Source organism: Chelonoidis abingdonii, chromosome 10 (assembly GCF_003597395.2).
Source record: "Chelonoidis abingdonii isolate Lonesome George chromosome 10, CheloAbing_2.0, whole genome shotgun sequence".
In the NCBI taxonomy this organism is placed as follows: domain Eukaryota; kingdom Metazoa; phylum Chordata; order Testudines; family Testudinidae; genus Chelonoidis; species Chelonoidis abingdonii.
The window spans coordinates 79,154,520-79,179,555 of record NC_133778.1 but is presented as its reverse complement, the minus strand read 5'-3'; the positions used below and the strand labels follow the sequence as shown (position 1 = coordinate 79,179,555).

Sequence of the window (25,036 nt, the reverse complement as noted above, 5' to 3'; positions counted from 1 at the left end):
TAGTCAGTTTTCTGTTGTTGCCTCTTCTATGCTCAAATCATATTCAACATTTTTGCTTATCCGTGTCTTAATACTTCTTGCCGTGGATTTTCAATATTGATTGCCATGTGTTATCGAAGTGCATGCGCGTGCAAGCTAGTGCACCATCCAAGAAGGATTTCCTATCCATCTGACACTCCGTTGATATAATAGTATTTTGTTTTGTATTTTAGTATCCATTTATGGTTCCAGGTGGTCTGAATGGAAAATTGAGTTGTGGAGTGGAGTGAGAAAAAAGGAGGCACTCTTGCACCTGCCGCGGGGAGTGACAGTGTCTCTTCCCCCGGCTAAGCACCTCTGGACCGGGTTCCTGGAAACCACCCACCTGCCTCTCCACCTCCATGGCAAGCGATATGTCCTGGGCGCAGTTCTGTGCCCCAGCTTAAGGGCACCGGGCTGCGGTCCTGAGCCCCCCGGCCAACCAGAGGGACTGGCCCGTGTTCTGGATCCCCAACCCAGTCAGAAGGACGCCGAAAAGGCCGTGTTTCTGGATCCCACCAGCCCAATCAGAAGGCACTGGCCGTGGTCTGGACCCCCAGCCATCAGAAGGGACCGGCCGTGGTTCTGGATCCCCTAGCCCAATGACGAGGGGACGCGGGCGTGGTTCTCGATCCCCAGCCCAATCAGAGGCACCGGGCTGGGGTTTCTGGACCTCCCAGCCCAATCAGAGGGGACCGGGCCTCGTTTCCGTTCCCTCGGCCCTCCCCAGTTACAGAGAAGAACCTTTACTTGACGACAAAAGTCCTGTTGGGCTGGTTTAAATGATGCAGTCCGGGCGTCATCGCCCATGCCTGGCCCGGTGAAGCCCCAACTGGCTCCCCGCCGGCCCCTCGCCTCGCCTGCCACAGCTCCGTTCTCGCCCTGGAGAAGCTGCAGGCTGATGTGGCTTGTGGGTAGACAGGGCGCCGGCGGGGGGGGACTGGGAATCCTGCCAGGCTGATCTCGCCCGGCCCCGGGTCACTAGCTGCTAGTCCGGTGCTTGCTTTGCACTATAAAACGCGTCCACTTTGCTGAGTCCCTTTCAAAAGAAGCAGCAGGTCCAGGAGCTCCGTGTCGGCCATGTAATCAAACCAGGACGCCACCGGCACCTGCAGAGACCCCCGGGAGGTTAGCCGGGCATGTGCCTACGCAGCACACGGCAGAGCCAGCCTTGCCAGGGTCCCGGGCAAACAATCGCGAGCTCAGCGGCGCCTGCCTACGCTGCCATGAGCGGCAGCCGGCCCCAGGGCATGTTGGGAGACAGCGCCCACCAGCGCTGAAAATCCCGATCCCTGGGCCCTTTCTGCGCTGGCGGGGGCACCGGCGAGCTGTGCTGCCAGCCATGGCACGGGGGGCAGTAGCCTGCATGCCCGCCAATCGGATCCTGGCTGACCAACCAAGATTTGCCCATGCTGCGTCCCACTGAGACAGATGCTTCCGCGCGTCCTAGTCCTAACGGCCGCACAGTGCCTTGCCGCCCACCCCAGAAGGGTCACTGCCAGGCGCAGCCCGGGTGGAGGACCTCGACAAAAGTGTGCAGAGCCTGGACTCGCCAGGACGCGTGGCCACCCAAGGGACCGCCCCCGAGCCGAGTGCCCCCGACTCAGCAGCCTCTAAGGAGAAAGAAAGGCCCGGTGGGACGGTGCAATACCCCAGGGACAGCCAGCAGTGTCTGGGGAGCAAGCCAGCCACCAGCTCTGAGAAAGCCAGCATCATGCCGCTGTTGGGGGGAGGAGAAGGTCAGGAGGCAGTCGGGGGACTCTCTAGCCTCAAGAGCTCTCCGAGTCACCCTAGCCCTTCCCATCTGGGACATGGGTCGCAGCGTGTATTCTCTCCACTCCCCACTGGGGCCACTTGGCAATTTGTCATTCATCAAACCGACTTGAACGCTCTCCCGGAAAGCCCAGGCCCCTGCCGGCCAAGGGAGACTCCCATTTGCTGCAAGCAGTACAGGACATATGACACACAGCTGGCAGAGCCGGTTAATTCAGTAGGGGCTGTGCTCCCCGCAGACAATCCCAGCTTCAGCCAATTGCCCCTCTTCCCAGAGTCCAATGCCTGGACAGCGGAACTGAGTTACTCAAATAACCCGTCCTTTAGGTGAGTATGAATCAGTCGCTCCCCGCTGAGACACCCCCCTGAACTCATCGTATCTAACCAGCCCCGACGTGAGTGGTATAGCTGAACCCGCGAGCCGCTGAGCTGCCCTCCCACCCGCCGCCGCCCCTGCCACCACCTACCGCATTGTGTCGGGATGGAAGATGAGTAGGACGCTGGGAAGTTGTCCACCAGATGATGCTTGCGCTTCAGGTCCCGGCCTAGCGGCTCAGTTCCTATCACGTAGTTTGGCCGCGGTGGAAGACGCAGGACTCGCGAAAGCGGGCGCGGAAAGCTCCCCATTGGTCCAGCAGGTCCGCCACAGGAGGCCGCGTACTGGGGCCAGGGGACACGTCCCAGTTCAGCAAAGGGGAGCAGCGAGCGGCGCCGAGCCCCGGGCCACTTTGCTGCTGTGCTGAAGGGGCAATCTCGGGGTCCCTCCTCAGCCCGGGGGATACATCTCAGACTGTAGAGCATGGGGTGGCTTGCAGACAGCATAGCCACCTCAAAGCCACTGCACAGCCCTAGCTACCCCTTCATCCCCGAAAGCACTGTGGGACACTGCACTCTGGCCAGCTATGTAAGGCAGGCCAGCTGTTGGCCTTTGAGACCAGTTCAAGGTCCTTTCGCTATAGACATTCCTGAGACAGCTGGGCAAGTTTAGTTTCAGTGGGGCATTAGATCCGAGGAGGGGGTGCCAATGAATGGTTGCCTGAACTTGGATGAGACAGACGTTGGTTCATCGGATGATCGGTGGGCCGAGGGAACCTCACATGGGTCCTGTATGCGCCCCTGTCGTCTGGGAGGATGTTGTGGGCAACTAGTGGTTCGGCAGCTGCTAAAGGAGAGGGATGAGCCGGTGAACATCGACTAGCCTCCCTTGTCCGTGTAATCCCTCGAGATCTTAGAGGTCGTGTTGTGAGACTAATTAAACTTTGTAGTGTGAGGGCGGAGAGGGCTTCAGTGGTTGTATGCAGGGGGGCCGGAGTCACTACTTCCGGGTCCTATCCTGGATCTGGAGGCGTGAGTGGCTGCTGTGTTAGGGAGCAGGGGGCAGGAGGCCAAACTGCGTTCGGTCCTAGTCCTGGCTACATGCGTGAGAGGGGCATGTAGAGGTTCGTGTACTGGCGTAGTGCGGTTGGAGACCAGGGAATCCTGGCTCCCCTAGTCTGGGCACGGACAGTGAGGAGTGAGGGCCTATGTGGTTTGGTCGTATGGGGATTTGGTAGACCGCAGGGACCTCCCGTGGGTCCGGATATTCCTGCATCTGGAGTCGCATCTGGTGGAGCAGACGCTCGGGCGCGATACTTTGTGGCCCCCTACCTTTTTTATGGGGCGCGATGCTGAGTTACGTGGAGCAGGCGCGGTGCCCAGCATGGCATGTCCAGCGACAGGCACTCACCTTGGCTTCAGTGTCGCGGCGGTGACCACGTCACTGCGAGCTCGAAGAGCGTCGCCCATGGCGTCCGCAGGTACGCCGCCGCTATTCATCGCGGCGACGCTTCAGCCCGTACCATCTGGGAGAGGCCGCACCGCGTTGAGCCTGACACAGCGCTGGTGATGGGCAGCGCCCAGCGAGGATGGAGCCCTCCTGAGTAACTATAGAGCCCCCGCTACGAGCCACCCACTGACCCAGGGCAATCCAGCACCGCCCAAGCACCGCCCTGTGCCTGAGCTGAGGGAAAGCCCCAGGGCAAAGGCTTGTGGGGCGGAGGAAAGGCCAGGCCTCATGCCTCCTGAGCCTTTGCAGCTTGCGGGGTCGCCACTGCGGCTCCCCGGGTCTCGTGTGTGTTCGTCTCCGGCCGTCTCTCCACCCGCAAGCTGCCGGCCGCGTGACTGCACGGTGCCAATGTAATGAGAGACTAGAGGCCGACTGCGTCAGACCTCTCAGCGCTATCCTTGAATGACTGATAACCCGTCACTGGCTCTACCGTTCTGTGGGCTGAGGGAGTGCACTAGTACTCGTAAGCAGCGCACCCTAGCTGGTGGATAAGTCAGCCCGGGCTCCCCCCCGGAGGGCACCCATTCGGCTCGCTCCCCTCCCCCGTGCTCCCCAGATAAGGGGAAGGTGGAAGTGGATGGGGAGACACTGCTGCGCCCGCAAAGAGCAGCAGCACTCAGGGTTGCTGCCCCCCCTCCCGCCTGCTCCTGAACCAGCAGGGCTCCCCGGTGCCTGCCCAGGGGCCTATCCCCCTTCCTACGTCGGGCACCTCCACGTGTCTATAGGGAGCATGTAAGGGACGCTTGGCACTCGCATAGCCAAGGGCCCAGCCAGCACAGGCCCTCCCAGCAGGGGACTGTGGCCCCCTCACCTGGTGCATTGATGCCGTCATATCATCCTGATGAAAATGATGAGTACGGACATTGTTCACGCGGCTGCGGAGGGACACAGCGCCAGTCCAGTTTGATGACTGGAGGCGCTGAGATAGAGCTGCCCAGCCGTCCTCCATGACACGCGGAAGCTTGGAGCATCAGACACTACGCCCCCACCTTCCACATCGAGCCTTGGCCTCCCCCACCCTTGCACCACTATCATTCTCCGCGGACTGCTTTGTTGGTCACAATCCCAACCCTCCCCGATGGATTCACACACCCCTGCCCTACGCTGCCTCCCCCTAGTTCCCATGGCACATGCCCGCTCCTCTTCCCCCCGGATTCCCTGGCTACATTCTCCTGGACTCCTCATGGCTCAGATCCTCCCCCTCCCCCCTGGAGATTTCCTCCTGGCTACGCTCCTCCCCTCCCCCTCCCGTTCCCCCTGGATCCCCTGGCACATCGCGTCCCCCTCCTTAGCCCGGATTTTATCGCGAGTCACACACCCCTCCCGACTGGCTGACGACCTCCCCCCTCCCCCTCCCCTCCCTGTCCCCTGGTCTCCCCTGCCACACCCTCCCCATCCCTGGGATTCCCTTGGCCACGCTCCCCTCCCCTGGGAATTCCCCTGGCCACACCCTCCCCTTCCCCCTGGATTCCCTGCACGCCTCCCCCTGGAGGTTCCCTGCATGCCCTCCCTGCCATGCCAGGCAGAGCCCCAGGCCCCCCTTAGAGGATCAAGGTTGGTGAAGGCAAAGCTCCTCTCCCCAGCCTTCAGACAGGCGGCAGCTTCGCTCTGCGAGCACGTCCCTCTACCTTCCCCATGGGGGGGCTCCTCACTAACAGTGCGAAGCTCGGCTCCTGGGCAGTGGAGCGCTAGGTGGTCAGCTCCTCTGTCACTCGAGCACTGCATGACTGGGGGACGATGGTGCTGCACCTGCCCCCACCAGCAGACTGGGCACTACTGCCGTCTTCAGCACCTTGGGTCAGAATTCTGACGATGGCACGGACAAAAGCGAGTGAATAGGTGTATGGCTGAGAGAACAACCCAAGAAAGAAGAAGGCTGGTGGGTGGAGTCGGTGAGGCGTGAACAGAGTGTAGTCGGAAGCAGAGGGGGACAGGCCATGCAGGGAAGAGAGACTGCGGGGGAGGACCAGGGCAGGCTAGGGGCGAGGGAAGTAATGCGAGGATCGAAGGGTGGCACAGCGGCCCAGGCCGAGGGGCAGGGAGGCGGGTGAGGGCACTGGCGCAGGTGGAGGGGGCAGCGACGGAATTTGGGGGGACCAACTGTAGAGGAGGCCAATCATTAGGAGAGAGGATCTAAGGGGGTCTGCGCATGTGTTGAGTAGCACAGGGAAAGGCAGCGTCCAGAGCAGTGGAAGGGTGGCAGGCGGGGAGGGCGCAGGGATGGCTATGGCACCAAGTTCAGGCCAGCAGGTCGAGAGAACGAGGGAGGCACATGCAGGCCGAGGGGGGCAGGGAGAGCGGAGAGCGGCCACGAGTGGGCAAGCTCAGCATGGAGTGAGAAGGACTAGGGGGGCACCATGGGTGCAGGCCGGGGGGATGGCGGCACCCCAAGACACGGACTCACCTTGACAAGAGACGCTCTGCACCTCAAGCTGTCTCGTCCGAGCGAATAGACCACAATCACAGCTTTGCTTGCGTCTCCCTGGGGTTGATTCGGGCATAGGAGGTACTTGACAAGCGCTGCGTGGGTGGGTGAGCGACGGAGTGGGCGTTGTGAGTTATCCGCCGGCTCTGTGCGCACCGTGACCAGGCCCGCGAAGTGAACCCGGAGACTCCCACACCACAATTACACGGCATCGAGGTGAGTCCGAGGCCTTCCCAGTCCCATGTCTATTCCGCTCAGCGCATCCCCAATCCTGCATAACTGATCTCTGTCCTGAAACTCCCAGCAGCAGGAAGTGCGCCGTCAGGTGGTGGGATATGGAATGGGAAGGCCCGACCCGCCACACTTGCACTTGCGGCAAGTAAACGTTTTGCTGCTGTGGCACGCTGCCTGTACGGAAACGTGCAGCCCCATGCCCCGCTTGCCCTCGGCGCCTTTCTGATGCGCAGACTAATGCTTGTTCTGTGTTGACTGCTTCCCAGACCGTGCCATGCTCATGCTTTGTCCTTCCCCAGAGTGTGCGCTTGCTATTGGGCTCATCTAGCTAATTCCCATGTCATTGCCTGACCTCCCTCAGTGTGACTGGCCACCACGGCGACACCGAGCCCTGGTCCCAGGTGGCGGCCCTCTGTGCTAGCCCCCTACGCCGCTCCCCCTGAGTGCCGCCACTGGGCGGATAGAACTGGCTCAGTTGAGGCGCGCTGCCCTGCCGAGGTGAATCCAAGGGCCCGGTTCGCTCAGTCCCGTGGCCTCAGGTAGTCCATATACATCACTCATACACTGCCGCGAGAGAGCCAGTGATGGTGGCAGCACCGTGCTAGGACTCACCTCCAGCATTGAGCAAAGCGGGATTTACTGCGGACCACATGTGCGGGACACCCGTCCGCCTGGCTCTTGGCAGCGCGGGCCGCCCAGCGCGCCTTGGGGACGAGGAGAACGGCCCTCGGACTGCGGGTGTGCTGGCTTGCAGGAAAACTCCTCCCCCCATTTAATTGTTTTTGCCCTAGCCCCCAGCAGCTTCACACAGCGCCTTGTTCCCTATGTTTTACAGTCCGACATGCGATTGCCTTCGCCCCAAGGAGCAGGGCGGGGCTTTTCACCCTCCTGGGCACTTGGGTCATGTGCTGCATGGAGCCAGCTCGGGAGTGAGCAGCGCTCTTCCCCTGCGCCAGTCGGCTGACACCAGCATTTGAATCGCCACCTGGGTGCGGCGGTGCCTCAGCCACATGGTTGGGCTCAGTAGGGCGCTCTCCCCTTGGCAATCAGTCCGGGCCCCAGTATCAGCAACTAGGAGCGGCTACGCTGTGTGCTGCAGGGAGTGCGGCTAAAGTCATAGGGGGCATGTGTTGCAGGGTTTCAATGGGTAGTTGGGTCAATGCATGGGGTTGTTCCCCCTCTGATCTAGTCAGTGAGTTGGCCCGTGGGTTTGGTGCCACTGTCCTTGGTCAGGGATGTTAGGGGGCACGTGTTGATCAGACGGGGCACTTTCTCACACACATCTTTGAGAGAGGCACTAGTCGGCGCGTGCTGAACGGAAAGCAGGGTGGGGCTGGTTCTCAGCCGTGCAGGCAAAGGCTAGACTTGCCATGGGTGTAATTCTGCGCACCTGAATCAGGCTAAACCAGCAGCTTCCAATTCACCCTCTCATGTGGTTGACACTTGTTTATTATAAGAGATGGACCAAGGGCAGCTTGTATGCACATGCATCAACCCAGGATGCATGCTAGCGCTTGTATGCAAGTCGCAACAAGTCACTTGAGCTATGTCCAGTTGTTTTTAAGCTGCAGCTATTGACCTTGTATATCTAAGACAGCCATAAACAAGTTGTTTGTGGGGCAGGGGGCGCGTCTCCGCCCTGGATGGACCGAGGCTGGGATGGGAGTGTTACCGATGGGTCAAGGACATCTGATACAGCTCAGTGTGTCTATTAACCCTCAACGCCCGTGGCGCGTTTTAAAACGCCCCTGCAACGTTTGCCGAGGAGGACCTCTACGAGCACCAACCGGCCCGAAGCCACTCTTACAGTATTCCCTCCCGTGGGTGACTGATCAGCTGTCGCCACTCTTCGCCAGGTGTGATACAGGTCACACGGCTTCCCACTCCCTCTGCTCGCACGTTAGACGCCAGCGCGGTTTGGACCGCTTGGCATCTGGGGCCCCAGGTAGAGACAACAGCCTGCAGAGCCTCATAGACACGCCGGGAGAAAACCCAATGTAACCCGACTGCCTGGGTCCACTCGGCTGGTGGACTCCCGCCCCAAACCCACAGGATCCCTCGCACTGGCTTCGCCTTCTCTTAGCGGCTGTCGCCTAGTGCATGCGGCACTCTTCCCCTTGCGCCCATCTGATGGAGGGCATTAACCCACCGCCCTCACCCAAAGCATCACCTGGAACGTACTATCGCATGGCAGTGAGGACAGGGCAGAAGGAACTGCCCAGAGATTCCAGAGCCCTGGCTCCCTCGCTTTGTGGGGCGAGGGAGGGAGCGATTGCCCCCACCAGGCTGGGAGGGTAGGGGGGCGTGCCAGATGGACAGCTGCAACGCAAGAAGATGTTGTAGCGGGAGCCTGCACCCCCCCCAGACCCCCAACTCATCCTGCCGCCAACCGTTAGGGTAAGGCGGGCAGTGCTCTGGGCACGAGGGCTTCCTGAGGGCAGACGGCCGGGGCAGGCAAGCAGAGGATACGGGGGAGTGGGCCGTCGGCAACATGGCCCATCTGGCAGCTCCAGCGGCTGGGGGCTTGCTGGCCGCTTCCTTCGGGGTCAGTCTCTTGGGGAGCGTGTGTGCAGGATAGGTTGGGGCGGAGCCAGGCCGGGCTGCGGGGCCTCATCCCAGGGAACGCAGTTTTCTCTTTAGCTGTGGCGGCGGCGAGAGTTGCCCAGGAGGTCCCGCACACCTGGGAGACGCCGTATCTCTCCGCACCTCTCCAGCAGCGGCGCCGTTCGTTGTTGACCGGGACGGGGATCCTCAGGCGTCATTGCAAGGGCAGCAGAAGACGGACTGGAAGTATGCTGCCACGGTTCCGGGGCTTCTTGCGCTCGGCGAGTTGCTTTAGCACCTGCGAGGCACAGGCGGGAAGGTCAATCCACCCTGTGCTTCCCCCCACCAGGCTCCTAACTTCCCCCCCTTCCGGGCTGCCCCCTATTGCCATGTCACCCCACGCTGCCGCCCTCGTGTCCCCTCGGTAACCCCCTCCTCCACGGATATGCGGCCAGGAGTTCTGCCTGGGTGGCAGCTCATACGTGGCTCCCCAGCCTTGGCCTTGGAGCATGGTCTGGTGAGGCCCCTGGCGATGGGAATGCGTGGAGGCGTGTGCCAATGTGGGAGCCTGCCGTTGGAAGCCAATCGGCTGAGAGTAGGGGGTTCTCCCAGGTGATCCATCCAGTGTACTGGGGCTGCACCATAGGAGGCCAGCAAGCAGGGAGGGCCGAGGAGAGGTGGGGGGCTGCAGCCCAGCCAAGCGCTGCAGGAGCCAAGCGTGGTTGACGCTGATCCCCTTTTGTTGTTTGTTTTTTTAGGGGGAGGCAGCCCCTCCCCCTCCCCAGCCCATGTCAGGTCTCACGCACCCGCATGTCCTCCTACCGCCCCTGCGGTTGCCCAGCGTTCAGCCAGACAGTCACCCATAGAGCTGCCAGCACGCCTGAGCAGGCGGCCTCGTGGGCCAGGACTCCTGATTCTTCCCGGCTCTGGGGACGTGAGGCTAGTGCCCAGAGCAGGGGGGTGTGGTGCAGGTACTCCTGAGATTTACTCTCCCCAGTCTTCTTAAGGGACAGTGGAGTCTGATTGCTTAGAACAGGGGCGTTTTGGGTGCTCCGGGATCTCCTGATTCTCTTCCCCAGTTCTAAGGGACAGGGGTTCTAGTGGGCACTAGAACAGGGTCTGGAGCCAGTGGCACTCCTTCTCTCCTGGCTCTGCGACAGTGGGACTAGTGCTACATGTTGGGGGGGGCAGACTCTGTGTGAGACCGAGGCAAGATTGGCCCTTTGCGTTTCATCGTCTCTGCTTCCGTGGCACGCCCTTCATGTGACACCCACATTCCCAGCTGCTGTTTTCTCACCCTTAGGCACCCCCCTGGCAGTGGATTTTCTCTGCTTCCTGCGTCTCACTCGTGTCTCGGCTTCCTGCGGTATACCAGGGCTACCCGTCCTTCCCCTCCCCACTGCTTCCCCATTGGGCCGGGCCTCGGACGGACCTGAGAGGCCGCTGCGTGTCGGCCTAGAGGCTCTAGAGATGATGGCCCCAGCTGGGCAGAGCAGGTCCCAGGAGCGTAGGAGAATGGGTCGACCTGGCCCGCCTGGCACAACCAGGGAGGGCGACAGTCTTCCAGTCAGGGCGGCCGCTGCCTCAATGACGTCGGCAACCCGAGCTTGGGTGAGCAGCTGTAGGGAGAGAGGGCGTGGCAGGCGGGACCCTGGGCGAGCATGCACCTGAGGCCGCCTGTGCCGTGCAAGAAGCATTTCGTATTAGCTGCGCCCTCGCCGCTGTTAGTAGTAAGGTCCATATGGCGGGGCTTTGTTGATAGGGACTGATCCGAGGGGGTCTGGGGTCATACTCGTCTCCCTAGGGAGACCTCATCTACTCCGCGACTCTAACCCCCGGGCCTGGGGCTCCCCGCAGATCTCCTCCGATGCCCCGCCTGCCTCGACACAGCCCTAGTTATCTCCATACATACTGCCAGTGGTGACGCGTCACTGTGACGCAGCAGACCTGCCAGCAGACGCTGCTCGGCTCCCTCACACACATCTCGCCTCGCTTCTCCTAACCCTCACCTCAAAATCGTGAGGATTTGTACTACAGGCCTCGTGCGCTGCGCCAGCCCGTGCCCTCTCCGCCATAGCGTTCCTCTCTCATACCTTCTCAACTTACACGACGACTAGCAGCTCACCCCTAGCCGGAGCCCCTGGGCGAGCTTCACCTCTCGCACAAATCTGCCAGTGACCCGCAACGTGCCCGACGCCGTCAGCCTGCCAGCCCTGCCCTGGCTCCCCTCACATCGCTGCTCTCTCTTGCCTCATCTGCGCGTGAGCGCACAGCCCCTGCCAGCCCAGCCCTGGGCTTCCCCCGCAGCTCTGCAGTCCCCTCACTCCTGACCCGCGTCCCCTCGCCAGTGGCAACCTGATGGCCTATCCTGGCTAGCTTCGATGTACTGAGTCCGCTCCTAACTCCCCATCTCTCGCGCCAACGTCCTGTGACCATAGCCCAGCCCTGCCCCCACTGCTCTTGCTGAGTCGCTCTCTCACCTCTCCGACCTGCAGCCCCTTGCTTCGTCCCCAGGCCGCTAGGCTAGCTCTCATCAGAGTCTACTCCGTCTGAGACCTCCCCATTTGCTGTGACAATGATATCCCCTAATATGATATTGCGATCATACACTGCTTTTGCTCTAGATAGTTCCTATATAGGGTTCCACCATCTCTCTTGCTCGCCTCTACGGCTCCTCATATATATGCGTCTCTCCTCTGCAGCTGTGTGGTGCTCTCTCTTCCTTTGGCCTACAAACCTTGTCTGCGTAGACCCTGCTCTGACTCCATTCAGGAGTCATCTCATCCCCCTAGTTCTGGTTACTGAATCTGCGTTCCCTCGCATAATCCGTGAGGCGAACCATCCTAACTGCCACTTATAACTGCGACTGCAAGAGTTAATTGGAGAGTTGTCCTTCTGCTACGGTCCACAGTCCCCAGTCAGGGGAGATCGCCAGGGGCCACGGCCTTCGGCACAGCTCCTCCGAGGCCCCACAGACCTGCCTACTTCTCTCTAGCAGTGCCTGGGAGGGGTAAAGGTCCATGGGCGGGAGGGGCGAGGTCTTTCTCCCCTCCTAATTTCGCACTTGGGGAGAAATCCAGGCCTGTAGAAATTCCAGTCCAACTTAGAGATAGCCTAGAAGATCCCAGCTCTGCCAGGTGCCCCTCTCTCTCCTGCGACCCGAGCAGCCCTCGCCTTCATAGCCCAGCCGTCGCCGGTGTGCCCTCACTTCCCCCAGGACCACAGCCTTTGCATAGTCTTCCACACACCTGGGCTGCCTACACAGCTCTCCTGATAGGCGCCTCGCACTCACCCGATCTCGCCATTCGTCTCCCTGCCAGCTCACACCTCTGGGTCCCCGCAGCTTGGCCTCTCCGAGTGCCCCCTCACTCCTGACCCGCAGACCTGAGTGAGTCCCGCCCTTGCTCCCCTCAGCTCAGCACTCGTTGTGCCCTTTCACTCCTCAACCTCGCCAAGATTCCCTGCGAAGACCTAAAGTCCGTGGCTCCCCCCCAGGTCTCTGCCGTGTGCACCCTCCCCTCCCGAGCCCGCCATACCGCTGCCATGCCCAGTCGTGGCTCCCGCAGCTCTGCGTGCCTCGTCCCTCTTCCCGACCGTCTGCCCCTTGCACTAGATACCCCGCACTGACCTCCTTCCTCGAGCATAGATTGCCGGTGACACTCTCTCTTAACTTACATTTCCCGAGTCGGATTAAGTACCTCCAGCCCAGCTCCTAGGCGCTCCCCAGCTCGTGCTGCGGCTCTGCCGGTGCCCCTCACTCCCGACCCGCAGCCCCTGCTAGCCCAGCCCTGGGCCCCCCAACTGCTCTGCCGGTGCCCCTCACTCCCGACCCGCAACCCCTGCTAGCCCAGCCCTGGGCCCCCCAACTGCTCTGCCGGTGCCCCTCACTCCCGACCCGCAACCCCTGCCAGCCCAGCCCTGGGCTCCCCCGCAGCTCTGCCGGTGCCCCTCACTCCCGACCTGCAGCCCCCTGCTATCCCCACCAAATCCAACCCCTGCAAGACTCAAACCTGGGCCACTGGGATGAGCGGCTGCCCCGATCCTCGGTACCAGAACCTCTCCTCCCCCACTCTCCCCCCATGCTGGGAGTGGAGCAGCTCGGGCCACGCTAGGTACAGGGGGCTGCTGGCACCTGCCCTGTCACCGTCCCCTGCCCTGCAGCGAGCTGGGAACGACGGGCCAGTGACCCTGCTGATCTCACTCCCAGGGACATGAACTCCTTTTGCACCTGCGTGGAGAGATCAGGCCCTGCCGACCCCACGCACAGTCCCAGCCCCAGGGCACCACGGGCAGCGAGGACAAGGTGCCCAGCCTCTGGGCAGAGACAGCCAGGCCTGAAACCCGGCTATGGGCCCCATCCCAGGGCTGACCCACCCGGTGCGCACTCAGGGCCTGGCTGCTCCTCACACGTGGGCTGGGGTGGGGGGTCACTTGTCCTGCCAGCAGAGCCCCATAGAACAGGGCTCGATCCCACCCGCACCTGCTCCCCACCTCCCCACTGCAGACGTGCCCCTGAGATCCCAGCTGGCCCCTCCCTCCCACAGCTGAAGGGACCATGTGGCCAGGACACAGCGGGTGGGGAGGTGGAGATGAGGCCAAGGACACCCCCCAACACCCTTGCCAGCCGCACCACTATGGCACGTGGCTAAATCTGTATTCCCGGGAGCTGCCACAGCCGCTCACTCTGGCACCTCCCTTCCCTCCATGCCAACCCAGCCTGGACCCCTCCCCTCGCCTGGAGTCTCTGGCGGAGCTGTGGGCTGGCATGTGCCCCTGTCCACGATTCACCCAGTGTCCGATTTCTCGCCCTGCCTGGGCGTTGGCACGGGGGCCTGGCCGGGTGTGACAAGGGTCAACCAGGGATCCAACCCAGTCTCACACCCCCTCCAGAGATGTCAGCCACCTCTGGGGGTGGGGTCATTGCACGGGGGCGATGGGGACAGGATGTCAGTGGGTGACACCCCCAGAGTCCCGGCCTCCCCAGCTTGCTGCCTCTGCCCCCCCTTGGGTCCAAGATCAGCTCCTGGCACCTGCCCAGCCCCCGTTTCCTGCCAGCGGGCGGCAGGGGCCATGCATGGGACGGGAGGGGGGGCAGGCCTGGCACAGGAACCGCCCCGGGCGAGCGCTGACGCAGGCTGGCGGGATTGTGTGTCCGAATGCACAAATATTTAGAGAGAGGCCGGCAGGAATGTAACCGCCCCGGGGCCAGAGCCACTGGCCACCTACAAACTCAGCCCTGCAGCGAGCGCGCTCAGAGACTGGGTGTATACACGGCACGGCACGGCCCCCTGCAGGGACAGGTTTATGCACACACACATGTGCACCCACACATGACACACACATCCAGGTGGACATGTACACACAGATTGGGAGCCTTCCAGGCTAGGATTTGCTGGTAGCGTTTCCCCGTCAAACCAGTCCAGGCTGCCCTGGGATCTGTGACGATGCCTCACACTGGGCACCATCCGGGCTCCAACCCGGGACGCGCCAGCCTCTGCCAGCCTCAGCCCTGGAGGGGGCCGCTGAGCGGCCCTAGGCCAGGCCAGGCAACATCGGCTCGGCCAACCCCTCCCATCCCTGCAAAACGCCGAAATACAGAAAACTGCAAAATTAACGACCCCCCCAGCCAGTGTGCCCAGCCCACAGGAGACCCTACAATAACAAACCAGCCCAAGCTGCACAGCCCTCCCCAGCCCCCATAATAGCCTACAGCAGGCCTGGAGTCGAAGCCGAACCAGAGCCCATGGGCTGGCACCTCCTATCTGTCATCCACCGCCAGGGGCACACCCCCCCCCGCCCCTGCCCCGAGGGACCCTGCGCTGGCCTCACCCCTCACCAGAGATGCTGACCCTGGGACAGATGTGGGGGCTGGTTAGAGCTGGCTGCCCTCAGGGGTGGGCATGTTCGTGGGGTATTGAGCAACCCCCTTGGAGCCAGAGCATGGCAGGGCGAGGGGGGGACCTCCTGGCATGGAGCCAGGCCTTACAGTGTTGGCAGCGGGGGGTGGGAGGTACAGCTGTGCCCTGGGGCGGCCCCTCGTCTCCCTCGGGGGGTGGATGGGAACAAAGACCATTTCACCCATGGGCTTGGCTGGCACTGGCCAGGGACCAGACTTCACGAGCGGGGGAGGGGAGGGGGTTGGCAGGAAACGCTGCCCAGGAGCCTGTGATTGTCCAGGAACCGCGGGCAGTGCCCGGGGACAGCACATCTGCCGGGGCAGGGCAGGCTGGAGTCCTGGCTGGAACGGGGAAGTGGCAAATTATTAACCAGCAGCCGGATCCACCAGCCCCGGCCCGGTCCCTTCGCCTCCAGCATGGCCGCCGGGCGCTGCCTGGACAATGGCCGACAGGGATGTCCGTCGCCTGGTCCACAAATGCAGCCACCTCTGGGGAGGGACACGACGGCCGCTTAACAGCCGTGCAGCACAGGATGCCAAGAAGAGGATCCAACAGTGGGAACGGGGTGGGGATGGGGGGTGCAGAACGGGGCCAGACCCCAGATCTCAGTGGCAAGGGCCCCATGGAGCCCCCCCGCCCTGTGCACAGCCCCCTAGGACCCCCCACGACACAGCCAGGGATCGAGCTGCAGGCTACCAGTGTGAGTAGCCAAGTCCATGTTCCCCTTGGGGTTGTGTGCGTGTGCCCGAGTGTGCCCCCGGCCCTGCCCACCCCCCCCTCCCCAGCTATCTCTGCCCACATGGCCCCCGCTGCTAACGGGCACAAGTGGTTTCACCCTGACACGGCACCCAGGTGCCCCTGGGGCTGGGCTCCACTGGCCATGGGAACCGGCCACTCCAAAGGGGCTGCTCTAACCCTCCCAATCGAACACCAGGGCAGGGAGAGTCCGGATCCCTCCCCCCCCCGCTACAACACCTCCTTCGCAGTTGCTATGACAACAGCTTTGTTTTGGTTTTTTGCTGCTTTCGACCTTTGATCCCAAGGACAAGAGCCCCCCCAACCCCCAGCAGGGCCAGGAACCCTGGGAGTCTGGAGCTCAGGGCTGCGAGTCAGGAGTGAGGGGCCCCAGCAGAGCTGTTATCCCAGCCCCTCACTCTCCCCCTCCCGCCCAGCTCTGCCGCGGCCCCTCACTCCCGACCCGCAGCCCCTGCTAGCCCAGCCCTGGGCTCCCCTAGGTCTGCCGCGGCCCCTCACTCCCGACCCGCAGCCCCTGCTAGCCCAGCCCTGGGCTCGCTCCCCCAGAGCTCTGCCAGGGCCCCTCACTCCCGACCCGCAGCCCCTGCTAGCCCCGCCCTGCCCCCCCAGCTCTGCCAGGGCCCCTCACTCCCGACCCGCAGCCCCTGCTAGCCCAGCCCTGGGCTCCCCCAGAGCTCTGCCAGGGCCCCTCACTCCCGACCCGCAGCCCCTGCTAGCCCCGCCCTGGGCTCCCCCCACAGCTCTGCCAGGGCCCCTCACTCCCGACCCGCAGCCCCTGCTAGCCCAGCCCTGGGCTCCCCCAGAGCTCTGCCAGGGCCCCTCACTCCCGACCCGCAGCCCCTGCTAGCCCAGCCCTGGGCTCCCCCAGAGCTCTGCCAGGGCCCCTCACTCCCGACCCGCAGCCCCTGCTAGCCCCGCCCTGGGCTCCCCTAGGTCTGCCGGTGCCCCTCACTCCTGACCTGCAGCCCCTGCTAGCCCAGGTCCATCGGCAGTGCCCGGCTCAGGGGAGGCCGAGCCCCTGGTTTTGCCACCAAGCTGCTGCTGCCGGCTGGACACACAGACCGTCCCCCACGGGGGGCTGGGGTGGGTCTCTGCTCGCTTTACCCCGCGGGGAGCTGGGCCCAGCTGACAGGTCTGGGCTAAGGTGCACTCAACCAGGGACACTGGGGAGAACCATGGCCAGGACGGCAGGTTCTCTGTATCCCCCAGCAACCACCAGGGCAGGAAGCCCAGTTCAATGTCTCCCTCAAAGGACCGGTCCCTGCCATGCACCCTGCCCCGGCCCTGTCCTGCCCCAGGGCTCTGCCCACAAAGCTCCGTTCTGCCCCCTCCATCCCCATTCGCTCCCCAGTCTGAGCTCTTGTGAGGCCTCGCTCGGGGGCTGTGAAGCAGCTGCTGCATTCCCCCTTCCCCAGAGGTGGCTGCATTTCCAGGGCGAGCGGCGTGGCCCTTGTGCCTCAGGCCTGGAGCCAGTCACGTGCCAGTGGGCGCGGGGCAAGGGCAGAGCGCCGGCAGCCACTGTTAACGTGGGAGGTTAGGGAGAGGCCAGGGCAGGAGGGGGAAGGAAGGGACAGGCCAGCAGGTCGGTTGCACAGGCCCCTTCGGGCCTGGCACAGCTCCAGCTTCCATCAGAAGTGCCAGGGACCCGCCGGGGCACAGATCACTCGGCCTTGACAGGCGGTACAGGCTGGTGCCAGCTCTGTGCCCGGCCCAGTGACAATGGTTTCTGCCCTCCCCCCAATCTCCCGCCTCTCCTCTGCGCTCGCCCTCCTCCGGCTTCCACGCCCTCCACTGCCCCGTTTGCAGTGGGTTCACCTTTCTTGTGCCCAGAGACCCATCCCAACCTATGTCCGCCCTGAGCCCCAGCTCCGGGGCCTCTCTGCTGCTGAGCCAAAAGCTGAAGTGTAACTCCCCCCACCCGCTGCCTCCAGCCCAGTAAGACCCCACAAGCACCAGCGACGCCCTCCTCTGTTCGGCTTCCCCAAGGGGCAGCTGCTGCCAAAGGTATGTCCCTGACTCCTTCCCCCGGGCGAGCAGATAACTGCTTCAGCGGTTCCCTGCAGCGAGCCTGGGGAGCAGGGACCAGCTCCTTCAGCTGTCAGAAACTGCGAGCGCCTTAGAAGTTCTATACAAGTTCCCCCTGTTCTTGAGCTGCAGCATGTGCCCGAGGCCGCAGACAGATGGTGGCCCGGGGCGGAGCGTGAACCTCCCGTTCATCCCGCAGTGTTCATGACTCTGAACCCTACTGATGACAAAGGTGAGCTCAGCCTCTGATGGGTTGAAGCAGAAAGTCCAACCAATCGGACATTGTGGGCGGAGCCCCCAAAACGCCAGCCCCCCCGCCCCCGGTCTGTTAGTTAATTCATTGCTGACAGTCACCCACAGCCAGTGGTGTGGCAGGAACGCTGATGGGCAGGAAACTGACCAATCAGAATGAACGCTGGGTGTTTCCAGGATATTCATTGGCCGGAGGGTTACAGGCACACCCCCCTGTGGAGCAGCATGATCCGGTGTGGGCGGAGCCCAAGGAAGGGGCCTTGGGAAAGGTGCTTGACTTAGTGGGTGGATGGACAGAGGCAGGAACATTCGGGGGATGCCGGGGGGCCCTGTTCAAGGACAGGGAACAGGAGGGGGGTGAAATGGACCGAGGTGAAGAAGGCCCCTGAGAGCGAGATCTTGAGGGTGTGGAGCTGCCCCCCCCCACCCCAGGGAAGGGGCAGAAAACCCCCACGGGCAGGCAGGACACCAACTGACCAGCACCCCAGAATCTGGAGAATCCTGGGGGCGGGAACAGGCCACTTCCCAGCCCCTCAGGAGAGCCGCAGTTGTTCCCCCTTGATCTCAGCGCATGGGGCATGTTCAGACTGGGATTTCCTTGCCCAGGGGCCCAGAGCCTGCAGGCTCCAGGACAAACAGCCCAGAGCTCTTAGCAGCACCAAAGCATAACACCGAAGGACAAGGAGGCTGCAGCCAGACAGGTTTGTGCATCCTCGACACGCAGGACTTCATAGCAGAAGCAGGCGCAGACTCAGCCCCCGCCTTGGAAAGCTCAGCTCCCTACCACCAGACCTGATGGAGACTCCCCAGGAGTGCCTAGCAGTATAGGTGTATGACACACAAAACAACAGCTCTGACTCCAGCCAGCAGGAGACAGCCCTGACACATACCAAGCCGCATGTTAAGCTAAAACATTGCACAGGTATCTGGATTGTCAGCTCTGGGATTTACACCAAGGGGGAGAAGTTTGTCCCCGTTCATTCCCCTTCCCCTCCCTCCGCCACGGCAGAGGCTGCCAGTTGTAGGAGTTTTACCGGCATTTCCCCATTAACAGGCCTGGAAAATGACTCCTCTGTTTGCCCACAGAATAGACCCAGGAGCAGCTAGACAAGCGTCCCTCTTCCCCGCCCCCACCCCATGCTTCTCCTCTGCTCTGGGGAGACCCACCCCCCAAGTCTCTATGGTGCTTTCAGTCCTGACCGCTCTGCCATTGTCCTGCTGCTTGCGGTGAGACGCCGGCCCCAGGAGCTGAACTGACAGCAATAAACCCAGCACCCAGCATGGTCAGGCACTGGGAGTTCCCGCTCCTCTTGGCTCTGCCGGTGACCCTGATCCCCGACCTGCAGCCCCCTGCTAGCCCAGCCCTGGGCTCACCCCACAGCTCTGACGAGGGCCCTTGCTCCCAGCCCGCAGCCCCTGCAGCCCTGCCCTGGGCTCTGGCTGTACAGAAACCAGTCAGTAGTGCTGACCCCAGAAGCAGTTGGGCTGTGGACTCACCCTCTACTAGGGATCAGGTGAAGATCCAGCAAATTCATTTCACTTGTTCCTCTGGTAGGATCCGCCCCCCGACCCACTCCCCAGGGCCAAGTGCTCAGGCATGGAGGTGTCCAGCTCCCCGGCTCTCACTGTGGTTCCTCCAGGTCCCTGCTCCCTCTGAAACCTCAAGCAAGTCCCTGTCTCTCTCCCTGCCTCCAGCCTGGCCCGCTTTGGCTATTCGGGCTCTGTCCGTATCGACGCCGGGGGCTGAGACCCCGGCGCAGACCAGGCCTCGGCTTCCCCAGACGCGCAGTCGGGACGGCGTCAGGGCTGCAGGCCGCAGGGATCCGACGCCGGCACTATTACCCTGACTGGGGGGCTACACACAAGTTTTATCCCCGGCAGGGGGTGGGGGGCGATCTCTATCCCCCCAGCAGGGGGCGCTGGGGCACAGTTGCTTTCTTCCCCCCTTGCGTCTCAACCATATTTTCATTGGCATCACAGGACCCGGGGGCTGGAGGTTACGGGGGGCAGGGGGCTCAGACCAGGCCATGGGGCCGCTGAGAGGAGGAGCAGAAAGCTCCCAACACCCTAGCTCCCAGCGGGTCAGTATGACTGACAGCTGTCAATGCCCAAGTGAGGGTAGGAGACCCCATCCGACCAACAGCCCCTGCTGCTCCTTGCCCCCGGGTACAGAGGATCCGCCGGGCAGGACTGCACATGGCTGAGGGAGGTGGCACAGCCTAGCAGCCCAGGACCTGGCAGGACCCAGGTTCAATCCCCGCTCTGCCAGGTGTCTCTCTCCGCTCTGCCTCGATTCCCTCTCCGGGCAGTGGAGGTGAAAACACCCTGTGATGTGACAGTCCCCGTCTGCCCCGGGGAGCGCTTCACTGGCGCTGGACAAAACGCCCTACGGCCGGGCCAGGCCAGTTCCGTTTCCCAGACCCCCACCCCGCCTCTGTTCCCCGGGGCAGCAGGATGTGCATTTCCCCTGGGGATTGGGGTCACTGGGTTGGACCCATTCCCCTTAGGATACAGACAATAAGACCCCCACCCCACCCCCAGTCCCAACATCCTCCAGTCCAGAGTCCAGCGTCAGAGCGACACCCATTCACCAGGCCCCGCTGGAGACAGATCCTCCGAACCTGAAACTGCCCCAGCACCTCAGGCCCTGCTCTCCCCCACACAGGGTGAGCCCCTCCCTAATGAGCTCCCAACCAACAGGGACCTACAGCCCGAGGGGCAGGTTCCAATCTCAGCTCCACTGGGGCGAATCCAGACCAATCACCTGGAGAACGGTTCTCCCAGCGTCCGTCCGGGGCAGTTGTTCCAGATTCACCCCAGCGGAGCCGAGATCAGAACCTGGCCCTTGACCTTTCTCTGCGAGCATCCCCAGTTGGCGCCCGGCCGATGGTCTGGCCCATTGGGGTGCCAAGCTGGGGAGACGTCGGACAAGCACTTCCGCACTCTCGGCTGGGACCGCGCCAGACTCACTACCCCTAAAGGGACAGCGCCGATCCCACACACCAGCCTCTCATGCCCTCCCCACTGCGGCTGGCCTGGCACAGAGACCCCTAGAAGTCGGAAGGGGGCTCCAGGGTCTCTGGCAGGTTGTACCAATGGCCCCTTTCCTCTGCCCCAACACCAGAGCTGGGATGCCAGGCGGGGGTCAGGTTATTTCCACAGGGCTGCATCAGCCCTTTCAAAAACCCACCTCCCTCACCTGGGCCCTGAGGAGCACCTGCGATCCTCCCCCCTCCCCCCCGGGGCCAGAGACCCCCAAGTGTAGGTCGAACACCTCCAGCAGGCAGGGATCCGTGCCCAGCCCCGTGCAACCCAACAACCCCCAGCCATGCACACCCTTCACCACCACCCCGCCAGGACCTGGCGAGCCCTGCACAGGCTGGGCAAACACCAGGGCAGAGTCCAGGACTGGAGTGGGGCAGGGGCCAGGCCCCTGGCTGCAGCACCGCCCCCCCCCCCCCATGCCCTGACCCCAGCTGACGTGGCTTGAGAAGCCTCCCTGGATCCAGGGGGCAGAAAAGCAACATTTGAAAATAAACCGGGAGCTCCAACACCAACCCACCGCGGGAGGGGGGCTGTGGGGCAGAAATTCCTGCCCCCCCACAACCCTAGGGTTGCAACCGCCCAGCCCTGGCCCCATGCACCGCAACAGCCAGAGCTTTGGGTCGCCCGCCCAGCCCCGCCCGGGGCGCGGTGGGGAATTCGCGGGGCTCGCCAGGGCAGTGCAGACAGCGCCGAGCGCTGGGAGGGGGGTACCGGGACAAGCCCCCTGGAGCAGGCACCGGTTTCTGTTTTGATTTTGGGCCACCGAACCAAAGGCGATCAGAGGCCGCGGGGGTCGCTCTGCGGAGCATGCACAGCCCCCCCTCCCATTAGTGCTTTGCACCAGGCCATTTATTGTGGGGGGGTTGGAGTTCAATGCACGCGACGCTGCCCCCCCCGCCCCGCCCCCACGCCGGGGTGCAATTACCTTTCTCCTGCAGAGGGGTGTTCGCCTCTTCCTTGCTAACCTGGGTGATCACGGACTGACTGTCCATTAGCCCAGAAGTGTTGGCCGGGGGGGGTCCCTCCTCCGCTGGCTCCTCCCGCCGCGCTCCGATCCTCCAGGAGTTACTTCGGGGGCGGATCGGGCGGCGGGGAGCGGGGGGGAAATGGCCCCCCCAACAAAAGGAAAAAAGGGGGAGGGGAAAATGGGGGGGGGAAGAAAAACAAAAAAGGGGGAGAGAGAAAGAGGCGCCTGCGGAGGAAACTTTGTTACAACATGGAGTTTCCTCTTCACAATTTCTGCTACAAACATGGAACCCGGACGCGGTTTCAAGGAACCCCTTAAAAGGGCGATGTTACGGGGCGCGCCTACTGCAAGGTGGGAAGGAGACCCCCTCTTCCCCCCCACACTTCCCCGTGAGTCACCAGGGCACATTACACTACGACCCAGCCACCCGGGTCCCAGAAATGCCCCTGAATCCAGCCCGTGATCAACCCAGCACATATACCGCAGAGTGGAATTGCTTTTGTCCAGCCCCGAAATGCAGCCAACTCTGGGGTGGGGCAGGGCAGCTGTTTAGACAAGGATTGCTTAGCTGGTGCTGAGATGCAGCCACCTCTGGGGTGGGGCACGAGCACTGTTTGTCCAGGAATCACTTCATGCAGAGGTGCTGCCGTTTCTGGGGTGGGATGCGACAGCCACACAGCAGCATAGGACAGGGAGGGAAGACGAGCGTGTCCAGACTGTCACTGGAGGGGGATTCCAGCCTGTTCCGTTTAGTGAGGAGTTGGAACATAGCCAGGACAATGGGTTTAACATCCCCGCCCATACACACACACTTGGGAACAGTGAAAAGGGATTTTCAACAGTTACCAACCATGTGCCTCAGTTTCCCATCCCACCACTTCGGTGCCAAAGTGCCACTGACTGTACAGATCCAACAACACCTGGCTTTCCCAGGCGGCCTCCGATCCATGCACCAGCCAGGCCCGGCTTGGCTTATTGTGGCTGTTACGCTAACTCCGGCTCAATAACTTCCGTGACCCCCACCCCCACCCCCACCCTCTTACCCCCAGCCTGAGCAGAGGCCCAAGGATCCCCTTCACACACAGGCACCGGGGGATCCAAGTTCTTGTGTCAGGATGAACACAGCAGGGTGGGGGCAACGTGGCCGTTTTCTAGGAACTACCAAGGCCCTGGGGCTCTGAGTGGAGCTGACTGTGGCCAGGCCTGTCCCAGAACCAGACTACAACCGAGCTGGGTGCGCCCCGGCCGTCCCTACCCGCCCAGCCCCTGCTCCAGGACATGCAACTCTGGCCCCTTCTTAAACAACAGGGGAGGAGCAAATGCCTAGCCCCGCCCTGTCCCCTCCCACTCCCCCAGGTCTGGCAGGGGAAGGAGAAGAGATTTTTTTTAAGAGACCCCCGCCAATCTGACCACCACCAAGAAAACAGGAGGGAGGGTGGGAGAAAAGTGCTTGGATCCCGTGCTAACAGGCCAGAGCAGTAAAGCATATCCCTTCTCGGAAGAGTCCCCAATACCTCGGCTCAGCGAGTGGCTTTCTGCCCCCGGACAATATCTCACCCTCTCGTCCTCCCAGCCAGTCCCTAGGGGTATCTGTATTGCAGCATAAGCCGGGCTCTGGGGAGCTCAAGCCTGGTGTTAACAAGCCTGTGTTGGAGCCTCCACACTGCTCAGTGACCCTGGATTTACAGATTCCTCACCTGTGCTCTTGCGTCCACACTGCACCACACAGACTCATCGAACTGGCCTAACCCAGGCTTGCTAGCGCCCTCCCCAGCCGTAGCCGCTCTCGCCCTTTGCTCCTCGTGCCCAGTGGGGAAACCGACCTCCATCCTGCAGCACTTTACCGGCAGTGGTGGCAGCCGAGCTGTCGGTTGGGTCTGCGCGCTCCCAGCGACAGCACCATTGCTTGTGCTTTCCCTGCTGTGTCAGGAAGCGGGCGGAGCAGCCACAAAATGCTGGCGAACATTTCGGCGGCATTTCCCGGCTACCAAAGGCACCCGGTGGAGAATGAGACAGCTGTGACCCACATGAACTGGCTGATGCTGCTCATGGCCCTGGGCCCAGCCACTGACACCCCTTCGGTGCCTCTGGAGCCCAGCTCCAAGCACAGACTGGTGGGATCCCATCAGCATGCAGACCTGGGACTATTCTCACCAAGTGACATTCTCCATTTCTGACAAACTCCCCCCACGCTTATTCTTGAGAACCCCACGTACTCTCTTTTACCATGGCTTATGGAACTGTCTCCTGATCTCTGAGGCCCTGGCAAAGGAATGTTTGCTGACACTCTCAGCAGGTGCAGAGTGGTGGTGAATGGGCGCTTGGCCGACAAATGCTGCTGGCGCTGTCTACAGACCCATTTGGACTCCAGGGTCACCAATGCGATCTGTATTACTGGGGCATGCCATAGCTGTGTGAATCCCACAGTGAGCCACTGGTCCCTGAGCAGACCTGTGCCACTGATGGACTGTGGAGCCAGTACACTCAGCCAGACAGTGCACAGCCGAGGCAGGATGAAAATGTGCAAGAGAAATCGGGGTGCAGTGTGAACCCCCCTTTTAGCCTTGCCCGGGCTGCTGGAAGAGGGAGAACAGTAAGTTTATGAATGTGTTTGCACAGCAGTGCTAACAGGGGAAGAAGCATTATCACTGTATGCTATCAATGAGGGGGGATTGATTGTCATGAATTTTTAATTATGGCTGAAATGACAGCTCGTAGACTGGGCAGGCAGTGGATTGTGGGACAGGAACTGTGGATTTCCAGTATTCGTGGATTGATCTGAAAGACGTATTGAGAAACTGAGCCAGGACGCAGCTTTCCAGCTGTGCCCTCTCACGGCTTTATCTTTAATCCTTGAAGGACACATATCATATGATGGGATGGTAAGAAACATTTGCAATGAAATTAAATTGAAGCCTTTCTCCGTTAACATGCCTGTGTGACGACAAACCAGTGTTGAAGGCCTCCCTGGCGGCCAGCTGCCACGAAAATACCAACACCAGCAATAAAATAAACCGTGTAACAAATATTGCACGATGGAAAAATCGTGCAAACGGTGCACACCCAATACATCCCCTACATCTGCGTGTCCCCTGGGCCCCCGTTCTCCTTTCCTTTCCCACCACGAGTAGTAGGCACTTGGGAGTGGAGGACTGCAGGAAGCATGTTTGTTCTGTTCAACTGCATGGACGACCCAATTATATTATTGTCCAATGCATTCCTGGCCTGCAGGTCAGGGTGAAGCAGTTGCCTGAATGCTCACAACTATTCATGTT

The 25,036-nt window shown here is 62.0% G+C and overlaps 1 protein-coding gene across 1 annotated transcript in view; it reads right to left on the bottom strand.

Moving 5' to 3' along the window:
- Positions 1 to 23,738, bottom strand: part of CTDSP1 (CTD small phosphatase 1) — a 35,004-nt gene extending 11,266 nt beyond the window's left edge. The window contains 6 exon segments of the mRNA XM_075070342.1: positions 4,256 to 4,277; positions 8,997 to 9,027; positions 9,030 to 9,070; positions 15,716 to 15,735; positions 22,287 to 22,413; positions 23,606 to 23,738. Coding sequence (XP_074926443.1) covers positions 4,256 to 4,277; positions 8,997 to 9,027; positions 9,030 to 9,070; positions 15,716 to 15,735; positions 22,287 to 22,413; positions 23,606 to 23,738 — 374 coding nt within the window.
- Positions 23,739 to 25,036: the final 1,298 nt, after the last annotated feature.